Consider the following 27,947-nt stretch of genomic DNA (forward strand, 5'->3'; position numbering starts at 1 on the left):
CTTCTCGCTGCCAGATTGAAGCTACTTCCTCCTTTCTTTCCCTTCTTCCTCCCCTTGGCCCCGCCTCCCGGAAGCTTCGCTGGATCTTCACTTGTGGGTTAGGGGTGAGAGGTGGGAGGGCTACGCGGACCTTGGTGAATAACTGCCCCGCGTTCCACTCCCGGGCGGCGCAAGTTGGAAGAACTCAGGTTAGATCTCGGCCAAGGGCGGGACGGGACTCAGCGGGCAACGGGTATCCCCACCCTCTTCCGCTCCAAGGCCTCCCTCTCCCGGGCCTGTAATTGGCCTCTCCGAAGGCTGGGGTCCTTCGCCCCTCTGGAGTCGGATTGAGGCCATTGTCCTCCTCCTCTCTCCCCAGGCGAGGTCCCACTCAGGTTGCTGCCACCGATACCCTTCTCCTGGAGCTTCAGTTAGAAGCGGAGTTGTGTGTCGTCTCGGTGATGGCAGGGCTGATACCTTCAGTAGCAAAGTGCGTTAGCATCTATTCCGCTTCTTTCGAGCTCCGAAACCTTGGGAGGCGAGTAGGGCAGAGACAGTATGTGGTCACTTGCATTGTGCATATCAAGAATTCCTTTCCAAGGCAGCACGGCTCTCTAAGAGTTAGTACTGGGATTCACACCCAGATCTAGCTTCTCTAGGGTGACACAAATTCGTGGGGAGAGCGTTTAGAAATAGGGAAACTGCAAATATAAAAAGGAGAGTTAGCATTGCTGAGTGCATGCTTCGTGTTCGGCCTTATGCTAAAGTCTTTCTGTACTTATTCGTTCCTTATGAGGAGCATAGGAAGCATATACTGTTGTTATTTCTGCTTTAGGAAATTGAGGCTCAGAGATGATATATGGCTTGTTCAGTATTAATAAAGTAGACATCTCCCAGGTCTCTTCCAGCTCTCTGATTCTCCCAACACTGTATAATTAACTGATTTTCTGTGTTTCTAAATTAAACTATATTTTCAGATGTTGGCATTTCAGGAAATGAGATGCCGGAAAATTTTCTAAGTTTCTTCATCCTTTGCCTGTTATCTTGTATTTTAGTAGCATCCTATTTAGAACTTTGTAGTTCTGTAAATTCAGCTGCGACTCTTACTTCACAATTTACTTTTCTCTTTCCAAGAGGAACCTGAGGATCAGGTTGCTAAGTGTGAAATTAATGGACCCGGGTTAAAGGATTGACAGGAAAAGTTGCTAGTTTTTACATCATAGATCGACTCTAGTTGCTCTCCTTGCCTATCTTACCTAAGATTTTTTTTCTCTCCAGGAAAACAGCTATCATCTTGTGCCAGGATGTCAGGAATTGGAAATAAAAGAGCAGCTGGAGAGCCTGGCACATCTGTGCCTCCAGAGAAGAAGACAGCTGTTGAAGATTCAGGGACCACAGTGGAAACAATTAAACTTGGGGGTGTCTCTTCAACGGTATGTGGAAATAATGCTATGAGAGTGTGCTTTTCTTCTGTCAGTTGCAACCTAGAAGTAATAATTACGGAAGCCTTTTGGAGTAAAGGAAGTTGATTTGAAAAGAAGAGGGAGATAAAACAGCCAAAAGTAGATGAAATGATGTGTTGCTCATTTCTCAAAAAGAAATATAATGACATTTGATCTTTGTTTTTAAAAGTATATTCATATTCTTTGAAGAGTCTGGTGCCAGATTCAGCATTGATTGTAGTTATTTAGCAGTGGGAAGCTATACACTGATTTTTCATTCATTGGGAACTAAGGGGCCAGGTACTAAGAGGCAGTGTAGCAAAATCAATCATTGAGAGAGTGCCTTCTTATTTCCTTGTCTGTAAAATGTAATCATAGTATCTACCTCATTGGGGTTTTGAGAGGAGGAAATGAAAGGGTTCCTGTTAAGGAACGTTACTTTTTAACATGGTAAGTACTCAGTATATGTGCTCTATTAATAGTTTTTATTGGGCCAGATATTGTGTCTATAATGGTGAGTAAAATAGATATCTTCCTTATTGTTATGGAGTTGTCAATTTTTTTAGACAATTATACACCAAAAACTTATAGCAATGTTATATGTCCTTTAGACACCATAATAAACTCACTGTAATAGGTAAGGAGTCTGTATTTTGGAACTCAACCATAGGGATATGGTGTAAAAATGCTTTACATTTGTATAGCCTACAAAACCATATCTACTTTTTGAAATTGAGGATCAGAGAGTAATAGGAACATTCAGAGTAAATTATTGATGAAGCATTGTTTCTGGGTTTGCTGTCTGGGATTCATCAGCCTCCTGTTGCCAGCAGGTGATTTTGTCTTGGCACTGTCTCACATCATGCATCCGAGGGACATTTTTTCATTCAATAAACATAAATATTTGTTGAGCATCTGTTATTTGCCAGACACTGTGCTTTACACTAAGGACAGCTCCTGGACTTCAGTTTGTAGGTTGGCACTGAGAAAAGAACAGACTGTTATGATAGAGTGAAAAATGGGCTCTTCCCAGAGATAACTACATATGCGAAGGGATGCACAAAACACGCATCCCAGTTTGGACTTTATCCAGAAGGCAGTAAGGAGCCACTGGAAGGTTTTAAGCAGGGAAGTAACATGCTCTGACTTAGGTTTTGAAAAAAGATTGTAAGGGAGCTAAGTTTATAAGAAGGAGTTCAGTTAACAAAATTGTTCCCTCATTCCTTGTCTTTCTCCTCCCTCCTATTCTTCCTCTCTAAGGGTGGGGAGCTGGGGCAGGTATCCACTGATCCTGCCTCAGCTGGTTGACAGTTGCCCTTGAAGGCAATAACTTCTCTTCTGCATTTCAAGGTTTCTGTGGTAAACCAGCTGAGATTGTGGAACAAAAAACTTTGAGACTGCATGGTATGCTTCAAGTGGGAACACTGGTGGTGTGACTGGAGCTGTCCACCAGAGCTGTGCTGAAGTCTGGCATAGGATGAAAAAGTGTCTGCTATATGTAGAAGACTGTTGCAATAATCTTGATGAAGGATCACAGTGGCTCAGGCCATTGTGAAGATAGTGTCAACAAGATTTGTTCGTGGATTGGATGAAGGGTGTGAAAGAAAGGAGACAAGATGAGCCCAGGATTTTAGAAGTATGGAGTTTTCACAAGCTGAGCTAGGGAGGTGTATGAAAGGAGCAGATTTTGGGGAGCTGTGGGGGAGCAGTCATAAGTTTGATATTGGACTATAAGTCTGAAGTATTTATTAGACCTATGAGTGGACAGGTAGTTGGATGAGGTGATCTGCAGCCTGTGGAGAGGTCTCGGCTAAAGCTGAACATTTCTGAAGCATTGTAGGTGGAATTTAAATCCATGAGACTATAGGCTTTCCTGTAAGGGACAAGCATAGATAAAGAAGTCTGAGAACCGGGCCCTGGAGCAGCAACACTTCATGTCAAGGAGATGAGAAGAGGCTGACCAAAGAGGGGCCGCTGAGGTAGGAGGAGAAGAGGGAGGGTGGGATCCCAGAGGCCAAAGGAAGAAAGAGTTTCAAGAAGGAGTTGATCAGGGGCTCCTGATGGGTTGAGAAAGCGGAGGACTGAGACTTTAGATTAGTAATAGAAATTACACTGGAGACTTGACAAGAACTGCATTGGTGGAATGGTGGCAACGGCAGCCTGATTACAGTGAGCTTAAGAGAATGTGTGAGGGGAAGAATTAGGGGAAAGAGGTAGAGATGTTGCTTTGGAGGAGTGTTGATGTAAAGTAGAACCAAGAAAATGGGGCCTCAGCCCGAGGGAAATCGGGGGTTGAGGGAAGTTTTTGTTTTTTGTGTTTTTAAAGTAGGAAATATGGCATTTTTATTTATTGGTGGAATGATTTGATAGGATAAATTTGATCCTGGAGGAGAGCATGGCTGCCTATTCCAGTATTCCTGCCTGGAGAATCCCCATGGACAGAGGAGCCTGGTGGGCTACAGTTCATGGGATCACAAAGAGTCGAACACAACTGAGCAACTAAGCATAAACTTGATGATGTAGGAGAGAGAAAGCAGTTACTGGTTCTGTTCTCTCTCTTCAACAGAAGAGAGAATGTAATATAACGCACAAGGCAGGGATGGGGCCTTAACTAGGAGAGGAACACAAGGGATGTGGGTTCAAATATAAGTAGGTCAGTAGTTGGGCTTGTGGGTAATAGGTGTGGACATGCTTTTCTGATTGCTTCTATTTTTTTTCAGTGAAATCAGAAGCAAGACTCATCTGAGAGTGAGGATGGGGGAGAAAGTTTTGGAGGTGTGAAGAGACAGGAGAAGGTACGAAGTAGTCATCTTGAAGAGAGAATGGACTAGAGAGATGGGGTAGAGTTGCTGGACAGCACTGAGAACCCACTTGAGTTTAAACTAAGGCCAGTCAGCATGGTGCTTTATTTATTTATTTATTTTGTTAGTCACATTCAGCTTCATGGATATAGGTGGAGAATTGGACACTACCAAGGTTGGGGTTTTTAGCAGGCACATATAGAATAAGGGAGGAGAAGGTTATAAAACAGTGTGACTAGTCACGGAATTTAAGTTTGATTAAGAAGGAAGCAAGGGAGCAAGAGGAGTGAAGGACGTAGGTTTAGGATGAAGGTGTAGGACCATTGGAGTGTAGATCCTGGAGTTGCTGAAGAGTGGATGGAGTCAGAAACCTAGAGAGAGTGAGCTACAAAATTGTGGAGAATGAGGTGTTGGAAATTGAGTTTATAGAGAACATCCAAGTATAGCTAAGTCTAAGACTAAGACTAATTGGGAGTTTGGTGGCCGAGGGAGCTAAAGGACAAGATCATCGGAGGAGAGGAGGTCAGGTTACAGGATCTGAATTCAAGAAAATCATCTACATGGGAATTGAAATTAGTAAGAAGTACAGCATGAGTAGGATTGGAGAGAGTGATGACATGTCAGGTGCTAAATCTTCAGGAAATGTGGAGAAGTGACGTGGGCATTTGTAGATGAGTGCAGCAAGGCAGGGTGGTGGGTGGTCCAGACCAGTGGCATGATCTGCAAAGCTAGGAGGTTTTAGGGATCAAATAGATAGTGGCTTAGAAGTGGCAGTCGAGAATAAGGAGGACACCTGCCTGTCTCCAGGCCCAGGGCTTCAAAGGGTGTGGGAGAGAAACAACCACCACTGGAAAAGCCTGTAGGGAAACAATGTTCTCATCCAGGTTTCAGGTGGAGTAAGAAGGGGAAGGTGATATTCAGAAAAATTAAAGATGTCATTTATTAATAGTATTCATAAGCTGGTACAGTTGGGAAACTGTTGACTATTTTGGTGTATCAAGAATGTTTAATCAAATAGAAAATTAAAGGGAAACATGAAATTGGTGCTCTAATAAATGATTCTTACTTTAAAATAGTCATTAATTTCTAGGTAAAGTAAAAGCATAATCCTTTCAACACGCTGTTTCTTTGCCTGAGGTTCTTCCTGCCTACTTGATACTCCCCCCCCGCCCCCCGAACCCCTATCAGTTTCTCCTCAGAGAGAGGTTAAAGGTCCTGAGAGGGGTACACTGTTATTGATCGAGTGACATTTTTGCAGAAACAAAAGAGAGCCTAATCCTGAGCACGAGTTGAGGTTTTAGAGTATGGGCATAGGTTGGCAAGCTGTGTGAATGGATCTAGGAGATGGGGAATTGAAGAACTTTCCATCTGATGGCTTCTATTTTCTCTTTAAAATAGGAAGCAAAGTCACCTGCTTAGTGTGATTTGAGAGCAGATAGGGTTTTGTAGTTTGACTCTGCTTCAATGTAGAATAGGAGCTAGTTCACTTGTTAAAGAAGGAAACATTTTTGGACAAATGATGAAATCTGTTCAGGTTAGAACTCACTTTATAAAGGTGCCAGTCTCTCTAGTTAAATAAATGACCTTATCTAGAAGTCTCATCATACTGGGTGTAGGAATGGAGGAGTCCAATATGTGGATTGAGTCAGACTGGGGTTTGTGTGCAGAAATAGAATAAAAAGATTAAAGGTCGAGGACTTGAGGAGCCCAGTAAGCTGGAGTGTGAAGGAATATACAATAGGGTATAGTCAAGGTATGGAAGATAGTGGAGACAGAGGAGAAAGGAGAAAACTCAGTATTTTGGAGATCCAGATGAAGCCTAATATGTTAGGATAAGGTCATGAGGTATCCAGGAAGATACCAGGGAATGGAAGATTCAGGGAATGGAAAGTTGGAATTTAAGATTTCAGATGTGGCACCGTTCCAGATATGACAGAAATCTAGGCTATGGCTTTTGAAATGTCTGGCACAGTGATGGAGGTAGTCATTGAAGTTAAGGAATTCAAAATGCTAACAGTATAGATGCTAGAGGATTAGATGGCTCGTGCACTTGTGGACATGTCCAAATGTATATTGAAGTCACTAGATGTAGTGACAGGGACTAGGATACAGAAGAACTTGGTTGACAAAGTCTTGGATGAATGAAGAGCAGTCCTTACGAGACAGATGACTGATTGGGGTAGAGGGTGACCTGGCTGGATGGTGGAGCCTCCCAGTAGCAGTATTCTGTATGTGTACATGTGACTAGCACAGTGAGCTGAGGTCACGATTCTAGTGTATTTGTGTATGTCATTTTTTCCTCCAATCGTAACAGACATGTATTTATTTCTTCTGCTGTTACTTCTTATCCACTTATTAGCCCTTGTTGAGTTTAACAGCTGATATGTTTAATTTCTTTATGGAGATTAATAAGATTGGTTTCCTGGGGCAGGAGGAGTTAGACATTCGAACGCTGCAAACCAAAAATCGCAAACTGGCAGAAATGCTGGATCAACGGCAGGCCATCGAAGATGAACTCCGTGAACACATTGAAAAACTGGAACGAAGACAGGCCACTGATGATGCCTCACTATTGATTGTCAACCGGTACTGGAGTCAGGTAGTAGCTTGTTAATTTACTCCGGTTTTGGTTTGAGCATTGTAGTTCTCCTTAGCCTTCTCTTTATTTCCAAAGTTGCTTCCTTTTGTATCTTCATAACTGTACCCCCTCTGCTCTAGTTTGATGAAAACATCCGTATCATCCTTAAGCGTTATGATCTGGAGCAAGGTTTGGGAGACCTACTCACAGAGAGAAAAGCCCTTGTTGTGCCCGAGCCAGAACCAGACTCTGATAGCAATCAAGAACGGAAAGATGACCGGGAGAGAGGTGAGTGTTCGTGACAAGTTTACCGCTGCATGCTTTCTGGGTGTTCGAAGTAGGGCTTCGCTTTGAGGCTCTCCATCTGAGGGGAAAAAGTAGATTTTGATATTTGCAGCTTTATAATTTTAGGGGCTTCTTTTTTCCCCCTGTGTCCTCAGGGGAAGGGCAAGAGCCAGCTTTCTCTTTCCTTGCTACTTTGGCCAGCAGTTCCAGTGAAGAGATGGAATCTCAGCTGCAGGAGCGCGTGGAGTCCTCCCGCCGAGCGGTGTCCCAGATTGTGACCGTCTATGATAAACTGCAAGAAAAGGTGGAGCTCTTATCACGGAAGCTGAACAGTGGAGGTGAGGCAAAACTCGAGAGACGGGGAGCAGAGGGGGAGGAATAGGAACTCACCTTTGTGTGTGAGTTTGTAGTTTTCAAACTTACACATTATTATTATTTTCAAACTTATATCTTTACTTTTAATTAAACGTCTTAAAGTCAGTTTTAATCTGTTCTTATTTTTTTTGTTTTTCTGTTATCTCTTGTTATTTTCAAACAAAGTTGGCTCAGGTTTTAGAATTGTTAGATCTCAGTGTTTAAAAAGGTAAAACAAGATACATGAATGGAAAAACGTCTATTTGAAATAAAACTTCTATTTTATGTTACTATTCAGGGTTAATGCAGAAACTTACATTTGTATAATGTAGTTAAGTACTTGTGTAGCTAGGTTGCATCTTATTAAATGTCCTTTAAATAATAATCATGGTCTAGTTGTAATATTTTAATTTCTCTGATTATCATTAAGATGTTTAACCTTTCATTTCTGAGAGAGATATTTCAAATATAATGGAGGTTGAATCACTGGCTGGGAAAAATAAGAATTTTCTTACTCTGTAATTTTGTTTTTAAAGATACTTAGGCCAAGTTAATCAATAGAATTAGAAGGAGAGGCATATTAAGGACTTGGTAAAATTTTGTGGTCAAAAGTTTTTTTGTTTTTCTAATAGTGTGTTTGTGTGTTTCTGTATTTTCTTGTTTATAATGGATACTTGTTTTAAGATACGCAAATCAGAAGTCACAAAAGTCCTCCCATCTTTTCCAGAGATAGCCGTTGTAAATAGTATTCTTTGTGTCCTCCCAGACTTTTGTGCTCATATGTTATATCTACTTTGTGTGTTCCCAGCTATGCCTCTTGGTGCACTGTCTTGCCTTACTCTTTGTTTCTCCATTTTCTTGCCCTGTTTCTGGTGTCTAGTTGGAGCTTATATAATGGTGAATGAATGGCTATAAATCTTCCCTGTCATCTAATGTAAGCTGAGTTGTATGTTACTTCTTTCTCCCTTAGCTCTACTTGAATAGTTAGGAGGTATTATTAAACAATATGCACATGGATATCAGACAGCATGTCATATGCAGAGGCTGTGTCATTGATAAACTTGATTTTATAAATGAATATCAAGAAAGGAATTACTGTGTTTAAAAAGGAACTGAAAAGAGTAGTGGATTAAATGGTACTTTAAAGTTATGCCTTTTGATGGCATGCATTTTAAGGTAGAGGTCAAGGTAAAAAGTAAAAACATTCAGTACAAGTTACAAACTGCTAAGCTGCTATTATTTATAACATGAAAGATGGTTGCCATTGATTAGCTGAATGTTCTAATAGACAAAGATGCGTGAAGTGTGAATTGTAGCATCAACTCTAACTTTTGGCCATTCTTTTTCCCCTCATGTTTATTTGGCGCTTGATTCAATAGAATTGCATTTATCAGCTTGTTTATTAAGTCCCTAAATGTTTATTGAGCTCTTATTATATTCCGGGCCCTGTTCTCAATATCTTAGGATATTAAGAGGACTAAAATTCAGCCCCAAGTTCTTACCTTAGGTTTTGAGTCAGAATCACTCTTGAGAGTTTTTGGCACATACTGTTTTTTGGCCCTGCCCATGTGTATTCTTATTTAGTAGGTATAGGACGAGTCCTAGGTAAGTATCTAATTTTAAAGGTTCTCCAGGTGATGCTGACAGGTAATCTTGGTTGAAAACCATGAAAACCACCACATGACTGACCTGTGTAACATTTCTAAGAGTGATGCCAGTTTTACTTCCTGATAACTGTCTCTAGGGTCAGTATATCACCTGAGAGTATCAGGTCAGTATCACCTGAGAGGATTTCAGCTATAGTATTTATGACTCTAATTTTAAACATACTAATTTGGTATGTTAAGTTCTATAGGTGTACTTCCTTATTTGTAAATAACACTATACATTTCAATTCTTGAGCCTCCAGAGTACATCTAGCATAGTATTCCAGAATGTGATAAGTAATCCTGTGCTCTTGTCTTTATTCTTCATGATTTTATAGAGGCCCATTTGAACAGTGAAATTGCTGCTTTCTGCTGTGCCCTTCCCTTCTCTGCCAATAGGGAGAGGCTTCATGTTGCTATTAGTGAATACTAGGAATTTGTGATCGGAGAAGGCGATGGCACCCCACTCCAGTACTCTTGCCTGGAAAATCCCATGGACTGAGGAGCCTGGTAGGCTGCAGTCCATGGGGTCACTAAGAGTGGGACACGACTGCGTGACTTCACTTTCACTTTTCACTTCCATGCATTGGAGAAGGAAATGGCAACCCACTCCAGTGTTCTTGCCTGGAGAATCCCAGGGACGGTGGGCTGCTGTCTATGAGGTCGCACAGAGTTGGACATGACTGAAGCGACTTAGCAGCAGCAGCAGCAGGAATTTGTGATAGCCTTAGAAAACAGAATTTTATTACTATTAAGTCTGAGACTGATTAGAGATACTCTGTCTTGTCTACAAGTCTAAAATGCAGTTTTGGGGGGTGACCGTTCCTTATCTGAATAAAGTTATAGGACCCCCTCCATTTTTTTTTCACAAGGCATTTTGGTTTCATAGAAAGGGATGGGCGTTAGGTGACCTTGCCTCTGTCTACCTCTGCAGAAGCACAAGGTTGACTGATTTTCTTAAGCAAGGGCTTTAATAAGGTCTAAGCCCTCTAAGCAAGCCTGGGTACTTAATCTGTCATGGGAAGATCTTAAAAGCCAGCTATTTCTTGAAGTTTCCAGGAAAGTGAAGGGAGCTCGCACATGAATACTTTGGCGGGATAGACAGTGGTAGAATGTGACACCTTAGCTGCTCAACTAAAGTACAGTTCTTCTCCCTCAGACAATCTGATGGTGGAGGAAGCAGTGCAGGAGCTGAATTCCTTCCTTGCACAAGAGAACACGAGGCTCCAAGAACTGACAGACCTCCTTCAGGAGAAGCATTGCACCATGTCTCAGGAGGTACCTGACCGGAAAGCAGGTGGCAGTTTCCAGTGGGCTGTGCCAGGCATTGACTCAGAGTACTGAGTGCTTTAAAGGTCACCTTACTCTGGAAAGTTGCTTTGATATTTTGAAGGGCAGGTTAAAGCAACCAGCTCTGAGAAATCAAAACCTGAGGAAAGGTTTAAGGGAAGGAAGGAATCGAATGTTTCTCCTTGACTTTGTTTAAATAGACATTATAGGATTTTAGTTTTTAGGAAGAGTTGCCATCATGAAGTTTTGCAAAACAACACACCAAACCCTCAAATATTAAATTAGTCCAAAAGACCATGTACAATGTTACTGAGGAATGGGTTGGTAGAAATTTATCTGAGAAAGAAACAGTAAGAAATACTGTACTTATGATGATCTGTGAACTTGAGAAATGTGGGTTTTTAGTCCAAACTTGGACACACATAGTGCCATAAGCAAACTGTGTCAAGATTTGGGTGTTTATTTATGTAAAATGACTGAGACAAAGTGGTGATAAGCCTTATGCTGAAATTTGACCTACCTTAGTTGGGCCACCCAACTCTTATGCTTATAAATTAATAGTTACCATGTATTTAGTGCCTGGCACTTAAGTACTTTATGAGTCTTATCTCCCATGGTCAAATAGCTCTCATCTTACGGCTAAGGAAACACTTTCAGAGAAATCGGTGACTGGTCTGAGGGCATACAGCCAGAAAGTGATTGGACTGTGATTTAGATGTCGGTCTGTTTAACTTTAAAGCCCATGTTCTTCATTATACCCTGTTTCTGAAACTCCACTGCCAAGGTACATGATGGGCTGGTTGCATGGGAATTACCTGGGAAGTTTAATAATACTTCTCATCAGCCTTCAAAGGGGTTGTAGTATCAGTTCAGTTCAGTCGCTCAGTCGTGTCCGACTCTTCGCGACCCCATGAATCGCAGCGCACCAGGCCTCCCTGTCCATCACCAACTCCCGGAGTTCACTCAGACTCACATCCATCGAGTCAGTGATGCCATCCAGCCATCTCATTTTCTGTCGTCCCCTTCTCCTGCCCCCAGTCCTTCCCAGCATCAGAGTCTTTTCCAATGAGTCAACTCTTCGCATGAGGTGGCCAAAGTACTGGAGCTTCAGCTTTAGCATCTTTCCTTCCAAAGAAATCCCAGGGTTGATCTCCTTCAGAATGGACTAGTTGGATCTCCTTGGAGTCCAAGGAACTCTCAAGAGTCTCCTCCAACACCACAGTTCAAAAGCATCAATTCTTCGGTGCTCAGCCTTCTTCACAGTCCAACTCTCACATTCATACATGACCACAGGAAAAACCATAGCCTTGACTAGATGGACCTTTGTTGGCAAAGTAATGTCTCTGCTTTTCAAAATGCTGTCTAGGTTGGTCATAACTTTTCTTCCAAGGAGTAAGCGTCTTTTAATTTCATGGCTGCAGTCACCATCTGCAGTGATTTTGAAGCCCAAAAAAATAAAGTCTGACACTGTGTCCACTGTTCTCCCATCTATTTCCCATGAAGTGATGGGACCAGATGCCATGATCTTCGTTTTGTGAATGCTGAGCTTTAAGCCAACTTTTTGACTCTCCACTTTCCCTTTCATCAAGAGGCTTTTTAGTTCCTCTTCACTTTCTGCCACAAGAGTGGTGTCATCTGCATATCTGAGGTTATTGATATTTCTCCCAGCAATCTTGATTCCAGCTTGTGTTTCTTCCAACCAGCATTTCTCATGATGGACTCTGCATATAAGTTAAATTAGCAGGGTGACAATATACAACCTTGACATACTCCTTTTCCTATTTGGAACCAGTCTGTTGTTCCATGTCCAGTTCTAACTGTTGCTTCCTGACCTGCATACAGATTTCTCAAGAGGCAGGTCAGGTGGTCTGGTATTCCCATCTCTTGAAGAATTTTCCACATTTTGTTGTGATCCACACAGTCACAGGCTTTGGCATAGTCAATAAAGCAGAAATAGATGTTTTTCTGGAACTCTCTTGCTTTTTCGATGATCCATGTGATGTTGGCAATTTGATCTCTGGTTCCTCTGCCTTTTCTAAAACCAGCTTGAACATCAGGCAGTTCACAGTTCACATATTGCTGAAGCCTGGCTTGGAGAATTTTGAGCATTACTTTACTAGCCTGTGAGATGAGTACAATTGTGCGGTAGTTTAAGCATTCTTTGGCATTTCCTTTCTTTGGGATTGGAATGAAAACTGACCTTTTCCAGTCCTGTGGCCACTGCTGAGTTTTCCACATTTGCTGGCATATTGAGTGCAGCACTTTCACAGCATCATCTTTCAGGATTTGAAATAGCTCCACTGGAATTCTATCACCTCTGCTAGCTTTGTTCATAGTGATGCTTTCTAAGGCCCACTTGACTTCACATTCCAGGATGTCTGGCTCTAGGTGAGTGATCACACCATCGTGATCATCTTGGTCGTGAAGCTCTTTTTTGTACAGTTCTTCTGTGTATTCTTGCCACCTCTTCTTAATATCTTCTGCTTCTTTTAGGTCCATACCATTTCTGTCCTTTATCAAGCCCATCTTTGCCTGAAATGTTCCCTTGGTATCTCTGATTTTCTTGAAGAGATCTCCAGTCTCTCCCATTCTGTTGTTTGCCTCTATTTCTTTGCATTGATCACTGAGGAAGGCTGTCTTACCTCTTCTTGCTATTCTTTGTAACTCTGCATTCAGATGCTTATATCTTTCCTTTTCTCCTTTGCTTTTCGCTTCTCTTCTTTTCACAGCTATTTGTAAGTCCTCCCCAGACAGTCATTTTACTTTTTTGCAATTCTTTTCCATTTGGATGGTCTTGATCCCTGTCTCCTGTACAATGTCACGAACCTCAGTCCATAGTTCATCAGACACTCTATCTATGAGATCTAGGGCCTCAAATCTATTTCTCATTTCCACTGTATAATCAATCATAAGGGATTTGATTTAGGTCATACCTGAATGGTCTAGTGGTTTTCCCTACTTTCTTCAGTTTAAGTCTGAATTTGGCAATAAGGAGTTCATGATCTGAGCCACAGTCAGCTCTTGGTCTTGTTTTTGTTGAGTATACAGAGCTTCTCCATCTTTTGCTGCAAAGAATATAATCCATATGATTTTGGTGTTGACCATCTGGTGATGTCCATGTGTAGAGTCTTCTCTTGTGTTGTTGAAAGAGGGTGTTTGCTATGACCAGTCTATTTTCTTGGCAAAACTCTAATATTCATTCCATATTCCAAGGCCAAATTTGCCTGTTACTCCAGGTGTTTCTTGACTTCCTACTTTTGCATTCCAGTCCCCTATGATGAAAAGGATATCTTTTTTGGGTGTGAGTTCTAAAAGGTCTTGGTTGTAGTATAGTGGTGGTTATAAAGAAATTGGATTGTAGTAAAAAAAAACAATAGTATAACTTTCATGTTTTAAGGTATAAACTAGGTGCTGCCAAGATGAGAAGGTCTTCCTTGACCAGCCCTTCCCTAACCTTAGCAATACTAAGCTGTAGAGGCACAGTGCTTTTCTGAGCTGACCTCTTGTCCATGATGGCTCTCATGGCTGGCTGTTGATACAGCCTGTCAGCTAAGAGCTCTCCTCAGTCATCCACTGGGGTGTTGCCTCCCCATCATGGCTATTTCAGGGTAGTTGGACTTCTTATGTGGCAGTTGGCTTCTCCTTAGAGGAAGAGAATTAGTGTTTCCAGAATACCAGGCGGAATCTGCATGGCCTTTCAGACATCTTGAAGTTATGTAGCATCATTTCCACTGGGTCACCAAAGTTGACCCAGATTCAACAAGTGGGGACATTGACCTCACCTGCTGTTGGGAGGACCGTCAAAGAATTTTGGAACCATATTTTAAAACTAACACAAGGATATGCATAGATTGATGTGAAAGGTGTGAGTTTGGTGATGAGAGTATTAAACAGCACTAGCTATGTATAGCTCCTAAATAAGCAGAGAACAACGTAGATTTTTGTATCTTTATAGCATCTAATTCTAGATTGCCCTGGGGTCAGCTTGAAAAAGGGAATGGAAGTTTTCCTTTCATTCTCTTTGGATTGTCATTTGTGGGAATGTGGGGAGGGAAGGTTGAAGGTAAAGATAACTGTCTTTTCTAAATAAATCTTTGAGTTTTTATCTCCTAAAATATTTTTCTGGTAAAATGAAGGATGTTCTCTTTTACCTCTTAAAAAACACATATTTTCTGATGGGTTTGTGGTCTGTATAGGGAAATGGTGCTTCTCAGAGGTAGAAAAATTACTAAATATTAGGTAGTCTTTTCCTTGTGAGAGTTCTTAGAGACTTCTACAGTTTTCTTGATTGTGACTAATCCAGAACTGTTGAAAGAACCTGTGATTTCAGTTTTATGCTCATATGTTGGAAAGAAAGGGAAGTATCTCTTACTTAAATGTTTTCTATAATGATACAGTAAACGGTTAATTCTGTGGGATTTGGGATTTAAGGCATTCCTTTTCTAACTTGGTCTTATTTTCGGTATATTTTTCTGAACACCTGTCTTGGGATGTAGTTTTCCAAGTTGCAGAGTAAAGTGGAGACAGCTGAGTCACGAGTGTCTGTCCTGGAGTCCATGATCGATGACCTGCAGTGGGATATTGACAAAATTCGAAAGCGGGAACAGCGACTTAACCGACACTTAGCAGAAGTCTTAGAACGGGCAAGTGCTGTTTTATTCATAGTTTGAAGACTGGAATTATTTTAAGGAGTCTACTCAGAAGGGATGGGCTTGGATAATATTAATAGTACTTGAGGACAAACAGGCTCCTTTGAAAGTACTTTGCTTATCAGACTGAAATTCTAGGGTCTCTCAGTAAAGAATCTTTGTCTTCTCCATAGGTAAATTCAAAAGGTTATAAAGTGTATGGTGCAGGGAGCAGTCTCTATGGTGGCACAATCACCATCAACGCCCGGAAGGTAAAATCAGCGATGCCCTCAGAATGTGTTTTTTTGACCTGGTGTCAGGTATTGCCTTAGGCTTTCCTGCTGTCTCAGTGGTGAGCAATCTGCCTGCAGTGCAAGAGACGTGGGTATGATCGCCGGGTAGGGAAGATTCCCTGGAGAAGGAAGTGGCAACCCACTCCAGCATTCTTGCTTGGGAAATCCCTTGGACAGAGGAACCTAGCAAGCTATGCTATAGTCCAAAGGGGTTGAAAAAGTCAGACACTACTTAGCATCTCAACAACAGCAGCAGCAGCAGGTGTTATTAGTTAGGTACTTAGGATTGTGTTCACAAGTAACAGTGTGGGTTTTTACTAGAAGAGTGGATCAGTGGAGATGGAAGCTTAGGAATGGGAATGATTTAGAAATTCCTTTTCTTTAGTCTCATTTTGCTATTTCCTCCTTTTCTCCAGTTTGAGGAAATGAATGCGGAGCTTGAGGAGAACAAAGAGTTGGCTCAGAACCGTCACTGTGAGCTGGAGAAACTTCGGCAAGACTTCGAGGAGGTCACTTCACAAAATGAAAAACTGAAGGTAGGAGACACAGCTCTGAGGGGCAGTAAAATAAAGCTTCTTGCTGATAACCTCACACTCGTGAAGTGTAACACAGAGCATCGTAATTTATGAGGGGAGAGAAAAATAGGAGTTTTGTTGCTGTATCTATCTATTCAGTTATATCGTTACTTAATATTTATACCCTGCCTTGTTCTGAAAAGGATTTAAAGCAGCCTTCAAAGGTACATTGACTAAATCAAAGTGCTCTAATGTAGGACCTTGGAGAAAAATGAGGAGTAGGGAAAACTAGGGTGATGCTCCAAAATGGATTTTTTAAATGGGGCTTGTATACAAGTCATATGCAAGAAGTTTATATGTACTTTCTTCTGGCCACTCCCATGTCAGTTCTGCCAGATTGTACCACAGGATTTAGCCCTGTAGTTTCTAACTACCAAAACAGAGAAGGAATTGTGGTCAGTGATTCTGACCACAGGATCAGATGGTCAGTTGATTTTCACATCTGCCCATTAGAATTTTCTCCCATGGTTCTTGGGTGGAAGAAAATGGATTCTTCCCACCACTCTTTCAGTCGCAACCACTTGTCTTTTATAATTCGATACGTTTCTAAGTAGATATATGCATAAAGATGTTTGAACTGAAAAAATGAAAAACAGAACACAAACAGCCCAAGTTGAATCTGTCAAAGTGTTAGAATAATTTAACAGTTGCTTAGAAGAAGCATAAGTATTTTTGATACAATATCAAAAGTATTTTTCTCTGTGACTGTCTACAAAGAGAACAGATTAGAGACCAGTGTCCTCAACTATCTTCTTAAAACAGATATCCTGGCAAATTTCATAGTGTTCTTCCCTATCCCTAGATCTGACTGATTTCATCTAGTGTCCTTGGACACATAGTGTACACCATGTATCAATTAGAACAGTCCTCAGGTGGGAAGAACCCAGAGGGAATTAAAGGGTAGATGTATTTCACAAAGTTTGCCTCAGATGCACAGGACATCAGAGGGTTTAAGAGTTTTGTTTCCCTGGCTAGCATCCTAGATTCTGCTTCTGACTTTTCTTTCCTTCGGGCACTCCTAAGGTGGAATTACGGAGTGCGGTGGAGGAAGTGGTCAAGGAGACTCCAGAATATCGCTGCATGCAGTCACAGTTCTCCGTGCTGTACAATGAGAGTCTACAGTTGAAAGCACACTTGGATGAGGCTCGGACCCTGCTTCATGGCACCAGGGGAACCCACCAACGTCAGGTTGAGCTCATTGAGGTAACAGCCTAGCTTTTCCTTCTGTGTATAAGCTTTCTCCCTCATAGATTTTATAATTTTACTCTTTTTTGCTCAGTTAATTTTGTATTCATTCAGCAAACATTTATAGAGTGGTTGTAGGTCTTTACTCTGGTAGATGGTGGCTATCCTGCCGTCAGGGATCATACCGTCACGTGGGGAGAGTAGTATCCAGTAGAATGCAGTGTGGTGCAATAGAGCATGTCCAAAACAGGAGTGATAAAGGAGTGACAGCAGTGATAAAGGAGCATCTGATTAGACTGTGGACCTGCCCTGATTCCACTTGCCAAAGTGGAGTGTGAATCTTTAGGATAAATACAAGCTTACTGGTAGATAGAAAAAGGAGAAAGGTTTTAAAAAAATAGTTTAGTGTGGCTGAAGTCTTATGTGCGTGGGGGAGAACCGTGTATAGAAGCTGCATGGCTATGTAAATAATTTTTCTTTAAGGCAGAAACTTTCATTTATGTGTTCACTTCTGCATTTTCCTTAGCCTTTAAGTTTATGTTTCTGGTAGTTGGTCGTTTACTATATGTCTGCCAAATGAATTAAATATATCTTACTTGACTATTGATATACTGTTTAATTCTTTAGTTCTCCAACTAAATTGTAATACTCTCAGAGTTAGAAGCCATTTCCTGTATTTCCTGAGTCTCCTGCCAGTTCTCAAATCAGTATTGTGCAGCTCTCTGGTACTCACTAAGTGTTGATTGAATGTATTGATTAAATTGGAATGAATCCCTCTCTTCTTGATATTTTCTTTTTTTCTTCTTAGACCCTTACAGGTCAAATTTAGGAAACGTAGTCCTAGAACATGGTGACATTGCCTCATTTTGATAAGAATGTTTGGTTCCTTTTTCTGTGTGTAGCGAGATGAGGTTAGTCTTCATAAGAAGCTGAGGACGGAAGTGATCCAGCTGGAAGATACACTGGCCCAGGTCCGCAAGGAGTATGAGATGCTGAGGATAGAATTCGAGCAGACCCTTGCTGCCAATGAACAAGCAGGTACCGTTACTCCGGCTCCACTCTGCGGCTCTGCTGCACATGCCTTCCTTGAAAGACAGCGTGGTCACCAGGACTTTTAGTACTAACTGGAGCTCAGGAGTCCTAAAGAACATGAATTGTGTCATTCATTTTGGTGTTCAGACTGGGTGCTTGTGTTGTAACTCAAGTTGGTCAGCTTTGTTTCCATCTTCCGAGAAGGAATCTTCCCTTTGACAATTCTTCCTGTGTCTGGGAAGTCCCTCATGTGTTCTGCGCTTTCTTTCCTCGTGCCTCTGTCCTTGTCCCAGTTCTCCCTAACTTTGCTGTTGCTGTATTTAAGGCCCCATAAACCGGGAGATGCGCCACCTCATCAGTAGCCTCCAGAATCACAACCACCAGCTGAAAGGGGAGGTCCTAAGGTATAAGCGGAAACTGAGAGAAGCCCAGTCTGACCTGAACAAGGTAGTAATCAGGAGGCGCAGGATAAGTATTATTTACAGCTAAGTCTGCAGAGCCGTCTTGGGGTGAGGAGAACGGTGTGGTCACCATAAGTGTGTGTGCTGCTTCCCTTCCTCTGCCCTCCCAGACCCGGCTGCGCAGTGGCAGTGCCCTCCTGCAGTCTCAGTCCAGTACTGAGGACCCTAAGGACGAGCCTGCGGAGCCAAAACAGGATCCTGAGGACTTAGCCGCCCAGTCTGCTGCATCAAAGGCGTCTCAGGAGGAGGTCAACGAAATTAAGTCCAAACGCGATGAGGAAGAGCGAGAACGAGAAAGGAGGGAGAAAGAGAGGGAGCGAGAAAGAGAGCGGGAGAAGGAGAAGGAGCGAGAACGAGAGAAGCAGAAACTGAAAGAGTCGGAAAAAGAGAGAGAGTCTGCTAAGGATAAAGAGAAAGGGAAACATGATGATGGAAGGAAAAAGGAAGCGGAAATTATCAAACAATTGAAGATTGAACTCAAGTAAGAGCAATGTTTTTAGAGTAACTGTTTCTGACTCTAAAGTGAAGGTTAGGACGTTGTACTTGAATGATGGCATGGCTTATTCAATAATTGTAATATTTTCATTGTAACCAAGTGTACAGTTAATGTGATCTCAGTTCTTGATCAAGTGGACAACTTTAATGGCCTGCATGGCTGTTGTATAGTCCGGTTCAGTGATCAGGTCTCAGTAAACCCTGTTGTTGTAGCCTTATTCCTCATGAATCAAATTAAGGAAAAGGATGTCACAATTGAGATAATACTCATGAGAATTGTTGGACATTAACTACCGCTGTTTACTAGATTTGGGCAAGTTGTTGGCATTCATTATAATTTAAATTATAATAGGTGGAATATGTATGGCTATAACTTGAACAGTATTGATCTCTTTGGCTGATGGTGAAGTAATTTGTGTATATATCAGATCATTTAAAGAGGTTTCTAGGAAGTTTACTGCTGCAGTCACTGAAACAGTAAGACAGACCTTTGAGTCAAGAAACACTGCCATAACCTCACATATCACCCCCTGCTTCCTCCGCACAACCAGGAACTTTGCTGGTAGAACTGGTTCCTTCTTGCTCTGCATTGGTCATAGTTAAGTCTTTATTGATGTTTGGATTGGAGGGACTACTGTCCTCAAAACGTTCAAAAAGGACTGTTAAGAGGTTTGAAAGTTTAGTAAGATAAAGTTTTAGTCTTTGATGATTAATCACTCAACTGTCAAATCTAGGATTAGTGGTATATTTTAAACTGAATTTTCTCCTTTTTTTCTTTTTTCCTCTTGCTGTCTTTGAGGCAGAGTTGTTGTTTTTGTTGGTTTTCTCAAGTGTGGTGTCAGAATCATCTGAGTGATTTACTTGAAGTATATTTTTGGACCGCATCCCAGACTGCAGAATCTCAGTTTCTAAGAGTGGGTCCCCAGAACTTTGCCTGTTTAAGAAGTGCCACAAGTGCTTATCTTACAACTTTATGGTGGTGAATTCGGTCTGAAGAGAGAAATGATTCCTTTATACAGCTTACTTTTCTATACTTTCTGAGTGTGTCCAGAAGTCTCTTAATAGTCTTTGCAAAAGTTTTATCTTTTAGATGTGTTGTATAAAGTGTAAAATAGAACTGTTTAAGATAATTCGCTCAATTCAAAATTCCCTTGATCTGATGTCCTTTGTTTTCTCATTATACCATTCCTCTCCACCACCTCATCCTAGGAAAGCACAGGAGAGCCAAAAGGAGATGAAACTGTTGCTGGATATGTACCGCTCTGCCCCAAAGGAACAGAGAGACAAGGTTCAGCTGATGGCAGCAGAGAAGAAGTCTAAGGCAGAGGTAACCTGGTCTGACGTTAACTGTCATTCTGATTGAAATCTTCATTTGTGGGATTTTCCTTTACACTTCTGAAGGTTGTAGTTTCTTGATCTTTAAAGTTAGTGTTTAAAACTTTGCCGCATTTTCTTCCCTTTAGAAGACCATCTAAAATAGAGATTTCCAGATTTTCCATCAGACAATTATGGGGAATAGGAGTAGCCTTTTCAAACTTTTTGCTCCCCTATTTGCCATATGAATCATGGTAATACTGACTTTCTTCTTCTGATTACTTTTGGAAAGAATGCCTTCTGCTTTTAAAATTTGGGAGCCTTGAAAAAAAGGGTGAAATTACTATTTTAAAGGAAAGTACATCTGCAGTTCTCCAGAATGCTGCTTGTAGAAGCATGTGATATTGGAATGGAGTGGTAATAAAGCAGGGCTGTGATGTAATGCACTGATGTATCATTTGCCTCCTTTCACAGTTCTGTAAAGGTTCTTTTGGTGTTTATGGGCCCTCTATCTGTGCACAGATTTAATTGATTTTTGAAATTGTGTGACAGCTTTTTTGTTTTACTTTTTGTGTGATTCCTTTCCTCCTATAGTTGGAAGATTTAAGACAAAGACTCAAGGATCTGGAGGATAAGGAGAAAAAAGAGAATAAAAAAATGGCTGATGAAGATGCCTTAAGGAAGATCCGGGCAGTAGAGGAGCAGATAGAATACCTCCAGAAGAAGCTGGCCATGGCCAAGCAGGTGGGCGTACTTTCTTTATTTAATGAGCTTTTTAAAGTAAGTTTTGCTTTTTAAGTAAGTAATTGACAGTGAAATTTATCCTGTCATTCCAGTTTGGTTTTTTTTTTTTTGGTTAATAATTTTTTCCTCATGTATTTGCTTGTTTGTTTTTACATTGAAGTCTCTCATCATTCAGTTACTTTGTTTGGTGTATTTGAGAAGAAGGAAATTTACGCTTATTATCACATGGATAGCCGGTTGTTCAGAAACTGTTTATTGAGGAATCTGTCCTTTTTTTGCTGATCTGGAATCAGGGGATGTAATGAATATATACAATTTTATACACATTATGGTTATGTGAAACTAAGAAATACATGTTCCCCCAATAGTACAAATAAATAACTCATATGTTAACTGTGGTAGTTTCTGAGTCACAGCACTTAGAGACTTGTCGCCTTCTCAAAGGAACGTATATTTCTTTATTTTTAAGTCCCAGTGAATTTACTAACATACCAAAAATGGATAGAAAAATCATATGTCTGCATAAATAGACTGAAGTACACATAGGTGTTTAATATGTATGAAAAAAAAGAGTTTTAACTCGGCAGAATAAAGGAAGATAATTAAATCTGGTAGGGCAAAAACATAATGGAAAACATATTGGAAAGACAGTGGACATATATTTCAACACTACGTATTCTAGGATAACTCCCAAATGGAACATATATGTATGTTATATAAATGTATATATATAAACATATATATATGTTATATATTGTGCTAAAGAAATCTATAAAAGAGCCAGAAGAAAACAGATAAGTTTTTTTTTTTTTATTTGACGTGGAGAAGACCTTTTTAACTATTAATAAAAGCTTAAAAAAATGAAAGAGTGATAATTTTGACTTATGGAAAAAAATCACAGAAAACTTCTGCTTGGCGGCAAAGCCAAAGGATAAATGACAAACAGGAAAAATATTTCTAACACTTCACAAAAAGGCTTATCTTTTTAATATACAAAAAATTTGCCCAAAAATGATAGGGAAGGAAACTCAAAAACCCAATAGAATAGGCATAGGATATGAATGGGGCTTCCCTGGTGGCTCAGCAGTAAAGTACCTGCCTGGTAATGCAGGAGATGTGGGGTTGATCCCTGGGTTGGGAAGATTCCCTGCAGAAGGAAATGGCCACCTACTCCAGTATTCTTGCCTGGGAAATTCTGTGGACAGAGGAGCCTGATGCTTATAGTCAGACACAACTTAGCAACTAAACAATAACAACAACAAAGATATGAATAATTCACAGAAAAATCAATGGCTCGTAAATGTATGAAAAGATGCTCATAATTTATAATAGATAAATGTAGACTAAAACTGTTTTTGTATACTGCTCTGCATCTATCAGATTGTTATAAAACTTAGATGTTTTCAGTATGTTGGAAAGTTTGTAGATTACAGTTAGTATTATAATTGTGGAAAAGTATGAGAAAATATGAGATTGTACGGTGGAAATTTTCTTACCCAACTCCTACTTGATCAGTTTGCTAGGTAACAGTTTGTGTAATTTTTGTCTGCCTCAGCTCACTTCAAATACAGATGAACTAGTGAGTATCAGGCTAATAATCAGTGCCAGTGGTTTCAGATAACAAGGCTTCTGCTGTATTCCTCAGTTCAGTTCAGTTGCTCAGATTTGTCTGACTGTGACCCCATGAACTGCAGCACGCCAGGCCTCCCTGTCCATCACCAACTCCTGCAGTTTACCGAAACTCATGTCCATTGAGTCGGTCATGCCATCCAACCATCTTATCCTCTGTCATCCCCTTCTCCTCCTGCCCTCAATCTTTCCCAGCATCAGGGTCATTTCAAATGAGTCAGCTTTTCACATCAGTTGGCCAAAGTATTGGAGTTTCAGCTTCACCGTTAGTCCCTCCAGTGCACACGCAGGACTGATCTCCTTTAGGATGGACTGGTTGGATCTCCTGGCAGTCCAAAGGACTCTCAAGAGTCTTCTCCAACACCAAAGCTCAAAAGCATCAATTCTTTTGCGCTCAGCTTTCTTTATAGTCCAACTCTCACCATCCATACATGACTACTGGAAAAACCATAGCCTTGACTAGACGGACCTTTGTTGACAAAGTAACGTCTCTGCTTTTTAGTATGCTGTCTAGGTTGGTCTGTATTCCTAGGGCCAATCTAGTGACTAAGAACTAAGCTTCTTAAAAACTGCCTCTCCCTGTCACTTGATTATTTCCAGATTAATAGTCAGCACGTTTAATTTCCTGTGTGCATGTCTTTGGAGTTAGAAGATTTTATTAAAATGAAGGTTCCTCTTTCTTATTTTAGGAAGAAGAAGCTCTCCTCTCTGAGATGGACGTCACAGGCCAGGCCTTTGAAGATATGCAGGAGCAAAATATCCGTTTGATGCAGCAGCTGAGGGAGAAGGATGATGCAAACTTCAAGCTCATGTCAGAGCGTATCAAGTCCAATCAGATCCATAAGCTGCTGAAAGAAGAGAAGGAGGAGCTGGCAGACCAAGTTTTGACTCTGAAGACTCAGGTAACTAGAATGAATAAAGCTTTCCAGAATCCTGTTGAAATAGAGCATTTTTTACGTGAAAATACATGTAAAAGTATGATTATTGTGGTACTTTCTATATAGTAGGGAAAAAAACCCTAAAAACTAATGTATATGATTAGGGTATTGGTAAATAAATTATACATTCATACAGAGGAGTACAATGAGCTGTTTAAACAAATGTGAATCTGCCAATATAGAAAATTGTCTAAAATATATCACTAAGGGATTCATTTGTTTATGCATTTTGTGTTAAAAATGTGTATGTCTTTTGTGCGTGTGCTGTGTATCTTAAAAACTTCTGGACAGCTGCATGAAAAATGGTAAGAGTGGCTATGTGATTACCTCTGACTGTTAGGATGAGAAATTGCCATAGTCTTACGTGTAATTCAAAGGGTTCATGGATAGAATTAGTATTAGCTCGAGATTTTAAAGAGTTTCTTTTGTGGACCTGTGGATTAACAGAGCTTGGTCAGTTTTTTTTTCTCTCTCTCTCTTTCCCGTTTGTGTTAAAATGCTCCTTTCTTTTTCTGAGGTTGATGCCCAGTTACAGGTAGTGAGGAAACTGGAGGAGAAGGAGCACCTGTTGCAGAGCAACATCGGCACAGGGGAGAAGGAGCTGGGCCTTAGGACCCAGGCCTTGGAGATGAATAAACGCAAGGTACGATGGGTTACTCCAGCGTCTAATGTGATGGTTAGTCCTCGGACCAACAAATAAGTATGACACTGGTGAAATTGCAGGTTCGCTTTATTCCTTGGGCTTGGGTTCATATTTTTTCTCACTCTAATAAGAGGATGTTACTTATACATCCCGCATAGGCAATGGAGGCAGCCCAGCTTGCAGATGACCTCAAAGCACAGTTGGAGATGGCTCAGAAGAAGCTACATGATTTTCAGGATGAGATTGTAGAGAACAGTGTCACCAAAGAAAAAGATATGTTCAATTTCAAACGGGCCCAGGTCAGTTGTTTTTTCTTCCCTTTTTGCCTTTTAGGGGTTTTCTGGACTCTGAAGAGACTTGTTTTTAAGAGTCACTGATCTGTTGTATGTAATTTCCTACTTAACTCCTTGAGTGACAAGACAGGGTCTGTTTTCTTCACCGAAAATTATCCCTGAAAGCCTATCATGGTGCCTACCATGTAATGGGTGTGGAGTCAGTACTTACTTTTTTAAATGAATGAGTTAGTGAAATCGTAAAGAATTATCAGTAAAAAAATTTAGAGTGTTTTAAAGTTCTACAGTTTTTCTGTTTTTTGCATATCTCCTGTTTCTTAGGATGTCTTAGCTGTAAATCTGTAAATTTCAATGCAGTCTATCTTCTGCTTAAAATTAATTGCCTCCAAATAAAGTGGCCTATCAAGTTTTCATCATCTTCCTTTTTAAAAAAATTTAATCACTCTAAACTCTTTGACTGGATTTTCACAGAACTGAATTGAATACACTTAGATACAACTGAAGTTTGGTGATATGATTATGGTTGCTTGCTCCGAAACTAAAGAAAATAGTTTGTCATTTGTAATTCTCTACATTCTTAGAAGATAATTAGACATGAAAGGACAGAAAGTCCTTTCTTTCTACAGCAGAAGTTCAAGTTGGAGCCTTTAATTTTTCTCACAAATGGCAGGTCTGAGGGAGTAACAGTTATGCTCTCCCATCACAGGAAGACATCTCTAGACTTCGAAGGAAGCTGGAGACCACGAAGAAACCAGACAATGTACCCAAATGTGATGAGATTCTGATGGAGGAGATTAAGGACTACAAGGTTAGAAAAACTGCTTCAGTGATGTGTGTGTGTGTCTGTGTGTCTGTGTGTGTGTGTGTCTGTGTGTGTCTGTGTGTGTGTCTGTGTGTGTGTGTGTAGGCCTACTAACAAATTAGAAGAATAAATACTGACCTTCTTTACGTGAAAGTAACCAGACAACGGTTTATCCTGGTAGTGGGGTGGGGGGTGGTGCTATTATTATCTTAGTGCTCTGTGGAGTTTCTTACTGTTTGCTTCTTCATGAGCCATTTGGGTCATAAACCTTTATGGTTGCTCTGACTCAGATTCCTTTTTTTTCCTAGGCACGCCTGACCTGTCCATGTTGCAACATGCGTAAAAAGGATGCTGTCCTTACCAAGTGTTTTCACGTTTTCTGCTTTGAGTGTGTGAAGACCCGCTATGATACCCGCCAGCGCAAATGTCCCAAGTGTAATGCTGCCTTTGGTGCCAACGATTTCCATCGCATCTACATAGGTTGATCCAAGCCAGGAGCAGAAGAGGGGCAGGCTCCGCAGGCGCTTAGTCATTAACCACCGAGCCGCTACCTCCCCTCGCCTTGACTGTCATCCACAGGGCAGTGCTTCTGTCAGCTCCCTTTCCTTCCCAGACTGTCCAGGTTCTCCTCGCTAATGCTTCGATGACTTTGGCCGGGGGAAAGGATTGGTAATGCCAGTCTTGGGTTTTAGAATGAATTAGAAACAAACAACTTTTGTCTTCCCCACCTGCTTTATTTCCTATTTTTAGACTTTTCAACCTCTTCTTCAGGCTCCCTGTGTAACCTTGGATTGTCCATTCCTCCTGAAGAAGTCAAATTGGTGTTTTTGACACCGAGAAAGAAACAAGGAAGAGTGGAGACGTGTGGCTGCTTGCAGTGGGTGGTGATCTTTTAGAAATAAGGTATCTGCAGGTCTGAGCAGTACTCGATCTGGACAGTAAACTTCTTGTAAACTTAGATTATAAAATGGTATCATCATGCTCCTTATTCCTGTTTGAAGCCTTAATGAAATTTATGTCCAGGATGAGTCAGCCCATCTCCTAGCTGAGTTCACTAGCTGAGTAATTTGTTAAGATCAGCTGGCTTCCTTGTTACAGTTATTTAAATTTTGGATGTTCTGCTCATCAGTGTCTTTAAATTTCTTGAGGCCAGAATGATTTCAAATACTATAGCCCCCTTTCATCTTATAATGAAATCAAGATGGGAGAGGCTGGGGCACAGGACTGAAATAGTGAAGAGATCCAGTGGGTATTCTGGGAACTTGATGCAGAGAGGCCTTGGTGAGCTATGAATTACTCTCATCTGCCTCTCCGCAGGTGTGGTTGTGACTGTTTTCAGAAGATTCTATGTAATATTTCCGTAGGACTTTATACTCCTGCACAAGCTTCAATTAAAGCAGGATTCAGTTTGCTTTTGTGTTCATGTTTTCCTTTGAAATTTTTATATTTGTCATTATTAGTTGATTTTATACCTGCTGTTTTAGAATTAAATTCTTTAGAACAGAAATAATCAACTGAGATTAAAAGACTAGCTGTGTTTAAACTATTTAGTTCTCTGATTAATTGAAGTACTTTTCTCCCGGTTGTTTTATTGGGATTGTTCTGGGGAAGGGTTATGCCTAAAAGATGGTTTATTTGACTATTTAGTTCTCTTCCATAGTTTGTTATGGGAGTAGGAGATTATAATTTGTTTGCCAGAAGGTATCAGGCTGCCTGGCACTTTAGTTTGAGGGTTCTTGAATGACAAGTTTTATGGTAATCAGCAAACCAGAGGTTTTTTTATGTCTCTGGTAAGGGGCTATGTAAAATGGATCCCTTCTTGATCACCACATGTCCTAGAAGATTGGTAAGGGAAAATTCCATGTCCTTTTGGGTCACTACCTGTAATCAGCAGGACTTGTGATTAGTTCCAGACTCATGTGGAATGGGTTAAGAAGTGAGCCGGAGGAATTTTACAGCGTCGTGAAAGAGGTCATGGAGCCCCTCAATCTCCCCACACCCCTCCCCTACACACACAGAGCCAGAAGGAGGTCCAGCCCTGCTCGTGGATACACGGTGCATTTGCATTCATTAATAGGGCACTTTTCCCTTGCTGTTATCTTATAGAGCAAGTAGGAGCATAAGTTTGTTGGAAGGAGAGCAAGATGACTTACTTGGGCAGCTAGCAGTTTGGGTTTGGATATTAACTGTTTATAACTCTTAGCTAGGAAAGCCAGCTGCCCAGCATCCGGGGACCACGGAGCCTATGGAATGTTGTGGAAGAAACTGCTGGTTTCGTGGGAAGCCGGATTTAGGGGAAGTTCCTCTAGCTGGAAAGAGCAGGGAGCCCTTCGTCCCAACTAGCTTGATGTCCAGGCAACACAGCAGGAGCTCTTAATGTCAGTTTCAGATACTGATCCGAAACTGGTGATTTGGGACATTCTGGCTTCTCATTGGGAAAGAAGTCATTGAATGGGCTTCAGGAATACCCACAAATTGTATACCAAATTCTGTTTGTGTTGTGTCTGCCTTTTTCACAGCTTTTTTCAGATCCTTAAAGG

General features: G+C 41.0%; 1 protein-coding gene across 2 annotated transcripts; it reads left to right on the forward strand.

Moving 5' to 3' along the window:
- Positions 16 to 26,950, forward strand: RNF20 (ring finger protein 20). Of its 2 annotated transcripts, none has more exons than XM_005684254.3 (20): positions 16 to 188; positions 1,258 to 1,412; positions 6,654 to 6,821; positions 6,941 to 7,088; positions 7,241 to 7,423; positions 10,245 to 10,363; positions 14,872 to 15,018; positions 15,198 to 15,275; positions 15,713 to 15,832; positions 16,895 to 17,074; positions 17,959 to 18,094; positions 18,414 to 18,535; positions 18,660 to 19,030; positions 20,254 to 20,371; positions 20,953 to 21,102; positions 23,421 to 23,633; positions 24,187 to 24,312; positions 24,471 to 24,611; positions 25,312 to 25,413; positions 25,716 to 26,950. In XM_005684254.3, the coding sequence occupies exons 2-20, from the start codon at positions 1,284 to 1,286 to the stop codon at positions 25,890 to 25,892; spliced, it is 2,928 nt and encodes a 975-aa protein (XP_005684311.1). In that variant the 5' UTR covers positions 16 to 188; positions 1,258 to 1,283; the 3' UTR covers positions 25,893 to 26,950. The 2 variants fall into 2 exon arrangements, with proteins under 2 accessions (XP_005684311.1, XP_005684313.1); XM_005684256.3 differs by lacking the exon at positions 16 to 188 and adding an exon at positions 4,142 to 4,216 and having other exon boundaries at positions 1,299 to 1,412.

The sequence above is a fragment of the Capra hircus genome, chromosome 8, assembly GCF_001704415.2.
Source record: "Capra hircus breed San Clemente chromosome 8, ASM170441v1, whole genome shotgun sequence".
Taxonomy (NCBI): domain Eukaryota; kingdom Metazoa; phylum Chordata; class Mammalia; order Artiodactyla; family Bovidae; genus Capra; species Capra hircus.